Source organism: Bombus fervidus, chromosome 8 (genome assembly GCF_041682495.2).
Source record: "Bombus fervidus isolate BK054 chromosome 8, iyBomFerv1, whole genome shotgun sequence".
NCBI lineage: Eukaryota > Metazoa > Arthropoda > Insecta > Hymenoptera > Apidae > Bombus > Bombus fervidus.
Window position 1 is genome coordinate 10,200,822 of NC_091524.1, and position 8,201 is coordinate 10,209,022.

The 8,201-nt window shown below is 33.1% G+C and overlaps 1 protein-coding gene across 1 annotated transcript; it reads left to right on the forward strand.

The window, feature by feature from the left end:
- The first annotated feature begins 1,502 nt into the window (after positions 1 to 1,502).
- LOC139989922 (glutamyl aminopeptidase) lies at positions 1,503 to 6,055 on the forward strand. The gene is given in 13 exon segments (XM_072008637.1): positions 1,503 to 1,527; positions 1,753 to 1,845; positions 2,309 to 2,394; positions 2,595 to 2,729; positions 2,804 to 3,102; positions 3,175 to 3,201; positions 3,203 to 3,240; positions 3,332 to 3,459; positions 3,548 to 3,754; positions 3,887 to 3,986; positions 4,082 to 4,243; positions 4,377 to 4,509; positions 4,750 to 6,055. Coding segments are annotated over 10 exon segments (1,581 nt in total). The 5' UTR covers positions 1,503 to 1,527; positions 1,753 to 1,845; positions 2,309 to 2,394; positions 2,595 to 2,618; the 3' UTR covers positions 5,126 to 6,055.
- Positions 6,056 to 8,201: the final 2,146 nt, after the last annotated feature.

Below are 8,201 nucleotides of genomic sequence, written 5' to 3' on the forward strand. Positions count from 1 at the left end.
CCGATCTAACATATGTTAATTCACGTACTTTTTTTACTCTTTTTCCATTTCCAAAACCCTTACCGTCTATAAATATAATTTATGAAAGCTTCCTTATAAATTTCCAAATGCTTTCGTGTGCCGTTTTACTCTACTTACTCTGTTTACGTTCCTTCACAGATTCCACGTTCGACTAATTCAATAGAACGTCAGCAACGTCGAAGGAAACCAAAAAAAAAACGCACAATTCGAAACCTTTCCAATTTCCAGAAGAAACTTCTTTATTAAGAAACATTTCAAACGCTTTTGTCGGATTTACTAAATTTGCTAACACGTTTATTGTTGAATTTGTTTAAGGATCAACTGCATCACGAAAGACAAATAGCTGCGAACAATTTCGATAACTCGGATAAAAAATAGCGAACAATGTTGGCAATCTTAACAAAATTTATATAAATGACTGTTTCATAACAATATATTAACTATTGGAAATCTACCAAGAACGTTCTTTCGTACTACATATTTCCTCGATTTGAAATTCTATTTCAAATCTCCCGCCTAAACTTATTTCTTCGATTCATCTTTGAAAAATGCAATTTCGATGATCAGTTGATACATAGAAAATTGTTTCACGATTCTTTCTTGCTATGTTACAAAAAGAGTAATTGCAACGAACACATGATGTTCCAGGTAAAATAAAAATTTATTCAGATCCACTCCTCGGCGACGCATGCGCTCGAATGGCGACAATAGTGTCGAGACGCAGTTCTGGGGGCGTTGGAAACCGTGCCGTACTATTTTCAACAACGAGAATGCAGCTACACTGTGGAAGTGATCTTCTTTGTTTTACCTTTAGTGTCTGTTACATTATGAGTTTAATGTGTACATATTTGGTTACGTTGTTGGTTCTACTCGAATAAAAAGTCGAAACCGCCAGCTATCAATATCGTAAGTTAATTTTTCAGCTCGCTGTCAATTTTCGCTGATAACAATGTGTCCTCGTAACAATGTGAAGCGGTAAATTTGAAATCTTTTCTGTAACGCTACAACATACAGTATCGTAGTTTTATTTCATTTGCTTAAGAGGTTAGTAACATCCGTCAAATCTCTCGGAATTTTGATTTTGTCCTTTTTTAAGTGATCGTGTGTTATTTATGAATATAAATTTTCAACTCTGTCACATTCGTTACTATACGCTACATACACTTACTGACAACACTTGTACGTTCATGTACGATATGCAATCACTTCATTATTATTTTTAATTCGGACATACATATTTCAGGAGAAAAATATAATTAAAAATATACGCTAGTTCCTTACCCCAACCTAACCCCAATTTCCAAACGACTGTTTTGTTTCTTAACTTTTGTCAGTAAGTGTATACCTTGTGTTAGGATTTTAAGTTTCTTTCAACGTGTTTGTTTACATTTTACTATCTTTTTTTTTTTTTTTTTAGAAATTTTTAAAGTGTTAACCAAAATTTTATGAATTCCCTCATATATGTGTACGATCTTCTTATACTATAATAACAACGAGTTTACTCCCGTATGAGTTTTCTTCGCTTTTGTTTTGTATTTTCGGAGAAGTTCCACGTACGTATCCACAACCATCACCAACAACAACACAAATTCCTCATATATCGTGCACCATCAACATTGATCCCAATCATCAATGAATCGCATAATTTCATTTCAGCATAATTTTCATTGTTATATTACAAATAATTCAAAATATTTATTGTAAATATTAATTGTTTATTATACTTTTTAGCATTCGAATGTATCCCCATTCGCAAGAAATGACATCGATGACTTGTAAACAAAGCGTGCCGATGTCCGATGTACTTAATCTGCCTCTTAATCGGTAAGTTCATATTCTTCACAAAAAAGGTGAAGGGCCTGAATGATCGCCAATCCCGATTAACGTGTATGCAACGTATGCTAAATGAAATAAGATCAAAGTTGCTCTTGGTGCAGTCATGAGAAGCATGAAGTACGATATTAATTTGTTTCGCATTGATTATCCTATGCAAAAGTTAGATAAGTGTCAGGGATATCATCAATGAGAAATAAAGTGATTTCAAGATCGTTCAAATTTCATAACGAACGTTTTCTTTTTCTTTAGATTTTAGAGCAAAGAAAGTTTCGAAAATTCAAATAATTCAAAATAGTCGAAAGAAAAGTTTGAAACTGAATATCAATTTCTTTGTTATCTTCTTTTTTTTTTACACATTTCACATTTTACATTAAATGTTTCACATTAAAAATAATCAGAGATCGACTGGCTGAATATCTTTAAAATTTAGAGTTTTAATTTAATTTTCCAGATATTTTGGGGATTGGTTAGATACACAGATGAAAGATGATTGCACAATCAGTCATAAACCTCCACACGTGTGGTATGGAAATTTAGGTAAGTTAGTTACAGCGGTTTTTTATTTTTATTGATAGCGGTTACAACTATTTTTATTGATAATTTCATTACAAAGTTGTTTCTGCTTCTTAATTAAAAGATGTACTTCGAAGGAATTATTTTACTTGAAAAAGAATCGACATATTAATAGAATGTCGATTGAATCAATACGTAATATTATAGAATAAATTTATTTACAGACGGATCTGTTCTTAGTCGAACAAATGCATTCTGCTTTTGCAACCGACGCGGAACTGACCTCGCACCCTATCGTTCAAACTGTTAACAACATCGACGAAGTAATTGCAATATTCGATGAAATATCTTAGAAAAAGGTAACTTTATCGTAGAAAAATATTAGATTTTTATACTCCACATTTCACATGTATATCGTTCTTTTATTTTCAAGATGTTCTCGATAATTAGAATGATGGAGAATTCCGTAAAACCAACAATTTTCGAAAAGACAAATTACTTGTATCTAAAGAAACTTACGTACCAAAACTCGGAAGCCGCTTATCTCTTCAAAATATTACAAAAATGCTCGCCGGATAACTTGAACGTGATAGCTATATGAGATACGTGGACCAGACAGAAAGGATTCCCCGTAGTGAACGTGAAGAAATCTGGTAATAAATATATATTAACGCAGAAACGATTCTTGATCGATCCGAATGCTGACTTTGATCCATCGGAATCCGAATACGGGTAATATAATCATTTCAGTTAAAATACATTTTAAGAAAAAATAAAGAAAGATTATTATCTTTCTTGTTTAAGGTACAAATGGACTATTCCTATTACTCACACCTACTCTTGTGTGGTTCGATAAAGATGCCGAAGATCGTAAATATTATTTTACACCTAGCACAATTCGAAAATTTCATGTAGTATTTTTCAACAGTGTAAGTATCATCTAATTATATGAATTTTGCAGTGGTGATTGAATTCGACGACCCAGTTGAGTGGATCAAGTTCAACGCACACGAAGTTGGATATTATCGTGTTAACTATGAAGAAAGGGAGTGGAATACCCTTTACAATATTCTTCGATGCCAACATGAGGTAAAACATGTAATATGTTCTCGTCATTTATTCAATTCTTGATAATTAATTAAATAATCAATTAATTAAATTCTTATCGTATTCCTAGACATTGTCGGCGTTTGATAGAGCGCATCTTCTGGAAGACGCGTTCAGTTTAGCCTACGCTGGGCAACTCGATTATATTCTGGTTATGAATATGACGAAATACCTGAAACGAGAAAAACACCCTATTCCATGGTGCGTGGCTTCGTCGAAGTTAATGTACATCTATACTCTCTTGAAGGATGGGAGCATTTTCCCGAAGGCATTCATGGTAAAAGAACAATTCATTTCATTTCTATATTTTTTCAAGTATTTACGATTTTATCTAGGCCCAAACAGGCCGTGTTGTTTCGTAGAATTGTGAAACGAAATGATTTTGTCATTTCGCTAAATTGTTTTGTAGAGATATGCTGGAGACTTGGTAAACAGCACGTACCGTGAAATAGGATGGGAATTGAAGGAAGTAACAGACGCTAAAAGCAAAGGTTATGTAGGTAAAAATTCTTTGTCCCGAAACAAGTAGCCGTTATTTTTAAATTTTTATTTTTATCATTATTTTTACATTCTTTCGAATTTTACTCTGGCTCACGTAGAAGACTTCAAAAGACAATCTTGGAATTCGCCCTCGCTGTGGAACACACAGATTGTAGTTTAGCAGCCAAACGAATTTTTATAAAATATTTCTGTGCTGCGGATGAAGAAGATCGAAGAGAACACGTTCCAGCAAACCCTAATATCCGTGATCTTTTCTGTTATTACGGTAAACATCTTAACTAGTTTATATTTTAATATTCAACATTTTCGTTTCACAAGAAAGATTCAATTGATATTAAAATTTTACATTTACGTAATATTTACGCTGAATTTACTAACCATACATTGTACTCTTCTAGGCATGCATTACATTGGCGATATATCAGTATGGAAACTAGTATTCAAACAATTTATAGCAGAGAACGATAGGATGGAGAAACTGATGTTGATGCGTACGCTTACCGCGATCAAGGACACTTCGATTTTGGAACAGTAACTCGCTTGCTTCTTTTAAAAATAGCTTTAAAGATCTTAAAATATTCCTTTATAAATTTCACACGATATGTTTTGTTTTTATACGGAAATTAGAAATTAAAGAAATATAAAAAAATAAATTTAAATAAACTACAAAGATATATGGAAATAAATTTCAAACTATGGTACTCTAAGAAAATAAATTTATAGAAATATAATAGACCTTTACATTGTATTTTCTTTATATTTTCTTCGCAGATTCATCGTAACGGCCACAGACGAGAAATACGTCCGCGCCCAAGACTTCCTCGGTTGTTTAATCGCCATATCGGAAAATCCCGTAGGAACACCATTAGTCTGGGAATGGGTGCGCTCCAATTGGGAGTTCCTAGTGGACAGATATACCCTGAACGATCGGCATCTCGGTTCGTTGATCCCATCAATCACAAAGACGTTCGCCACAGAGACAAGATTAGACGAAATGGAATGCTTCTTCGCCAAGTATCCCGATGCTGGCGCTGGCGCCATGAATCGCGCCAAAGCATTAGAAACAGTATCCAATAACATAAAATGGCGAGTCAGGACGTGTAAGAAGCTGGGAATGTGGTTACTTAAATACAGGATAGAGAAGTGAAGAAGGTCGATATAAAGGCACTTATTATTGTTGCAAATCATATCAAAAGCATGTTGCAAAAATCCTTTCATTGCAAAGGAAAGAAGAAGTTTTACACGCAAGAATGTACTATTATGAAAGTGAGAAGAAGAGTAAGTTTTACGTTTGTTTTTTGTTTTTATTTTGTTAATTTAATTCAAGAAAGACTAAAGAAAAGGAGAAATATGTTATGTGATCATTTTCTAGAGGGATTATCGAAGGTTGTAATTTCCTGCAATATGAAAATTTATTTTTAGTTAGTTAGTTTAGTTGAGTTAGTATTGTGTAAAAAAAGAGAAATAAGTGCAAGAATTTCATTAGAAGATAATTGTTTCAAGAAAAGAAGAACACCAGGGAAATACTTTTACACGTATATTATAAACAACAATATTTAAACTTATCGTAAGCAACGCGTATCGTTTCTTTGATAAACAAAACGTGCTGAAGCAAACGAAGTTGCTCGTCGTTTCGACGAATGAAACCGATGCTATGTTTTGTTCCACGGATCAAAGGGTAATAAACAGGATAAATCGAGCCATTATAATTGTTCTTCCCTCCCGGATCGTACAATTGGATTCACTTTTATTGGACGATCATGATCAACGTTGTCAACAAAGACCAGCGGAACTTTAATTCATCCTGTCCGTCGCGTTTCCGTGTCTTCGTGACTTTATAGAACGTGTTTTACCTTCGCCTGTCTTCGACAGTTAATGGCTTGACATATATCCATGTTCTATATCCGTCAATGTCGTCAGTTTAGAGTAGTCCACACTGAAAAGGGCAACTATTAAAGTCACTGCATAGAATGAAATGTTAGCTTCGTCGAGCTGTGGTCGAAGTTCCTACTAGAATTGAAAATATTGTGGACGAATAAATGTATTAGCGTGAAATTATATCGTCAATGATTTCTTATTTCATCATATTTTTTTATATTTCTTATTCAAATCTTTCTGTCGTCGCCTGGAAGATATAGAAATACATATAACTTGATGAAAAAGATACAAAACTAATTGAATGATGTTAGTTTTTATGAATAATACAAGTCTTTTAACAAATTTGCAGAGAATCCTTTGTCTTAATGAAAATATTTCTATTTTATATATTAAAATAGTATTTCTATTCTATTAGAAATTTAATACGCTCGAATGCAATTTTTAATTGAAGTTCTACTTTCGTAGAATATTTTTACAAAATTGAAGAAAAACTTCAAGTAAATGGCAACAAGTCGCACAGTAAATCGCAGAAAAATTTCACAATTGTAATCTGACCAATCATTAGAATTTGGTGGAGCAATTATACCACGAAAATTAATCGTTAAGTACATAATTCAAACCTCTTTGAATTTCTCAAATGCTTGCAATCGTTATTGTACACAACTATCTATTTGTTCTTCCGCTATCATCGATTTCCCGCACAACCCAGGGGTCTCATAATCTGTCAATTGATCCGTCATTGACAAAACGAGCTGCACAAATTGATTCGTTGTACAAATGGAGGTCGAAATTAAGCCTCCGCAAATATCGAAGCTCAATTATGAGAGTAAGCTTACAGATCTCTTTTCGAAAAAATAAACCCAGTAAGAAGTTGCTCGTACAACTAAATTTATGTTTCAGTAAATTAACAAACCGAAAAACTTTTACAATTTTAGATATTATCAGATTTTAATTTAATATTAAAATAACTTTGCAATTTTCTAATCAAAATAATTCTGATAGTAGAGAATACTATTACAATTCTTATACAACAAATTCTGTTACTATTAATCTGTCGAAGAATATTCATTTGTGAGCATTTTTCAAGAGAATGGTGATACGAACACCTTAAGCAACACATAAGAAAAGATTGTCTAGAAATTAATAAGTGTTTAGATTGATATAATTGTTTGCATGGTGCAAATATATTCGTTCTCTTCAAACATGTTCGTGAGGCGAAACAGATAAAATTCGTAGCTGTTCCCCGCGATCCAAGATCTAGTTAACCGAATGAGGTCAATGATAATCCATTGCGTAATCAACTACCAAAGATTAGTTCACGAATATCGAGGAAGATTCGGCGTTGATAACGCAGCGCATACTCGATCACACGACTATTTTCGTTCGCCAAACAAGCAACAAATTTGCATATCATTTTTCCTGTATCGCGATAAATTTAAAAAAGCAAGAACTGAGACAACAAATCTACTTGAACACCGTTTTATCAATATCTTTTAATCGGTGAATTTAACAAACCAATCATCGAACAATAAATTTCGGTAAACAATTTTTCAACATTAGTAATTATATAGAAAGAAAATGACTAAGAAACTAACTGATATTTTCTTGCATTGCAGTGGATTTAAGAACCCAAAAGCTGATGGTGTAGTGTAATTTGAATAGTTTTCTTTTCTTTTTTTCTTTCAATATCTATTAATCAACGAACTAAATACGACTAAGTAATAAATTTTGTTAAACGATGTTTCAATTATTTTCTCCTAAAGTTACCGCAATTATCTAAAAAGAAACCCAATAAAATAGGATTAGACAATTTCGATGTATTCAATTTGATCTGAAGGTTTTTGTCCGTTAATCGCTAGGTATCTCAAAGAAAAAGATGATCGTTCAAGATTATTTCTACCTTTTTAGGAAAGAAGCATAATAATAACATTCTCGTCCCTCTGAAAGCGGTGCTCCCTTATCAGAAAATAATTTATAGGCTATTTTGTCCGGTTTCCTCGTAATCTAGCTAATTTTTTCATCTGTTATCCTCTATCCTGTAATATCATAGGTATCCAGCGGAAGCGTGACGCGGCAGCATTTCGGTTTCCTGTTCGGTAAAAGTGTATTCGCAACAGTGGAATCACTATACGCTATTTCCTATCTATCGCTTATCTTCAGCCTGCGTTATCCTCTTTCGTACGCTTTTATTCAGAATGTATGTCAGAGAAATATCGGTGCTCGTTATTCGATTCGAAAAAGACTCTTTGATTATTATCTTCGATAGTTCTTAGCCTTTCCAAGTGATGTTTTTATGAGCTTTCAAAGTACTTTCAAATAATCGATCGATTGCCTTCTGTAGAATA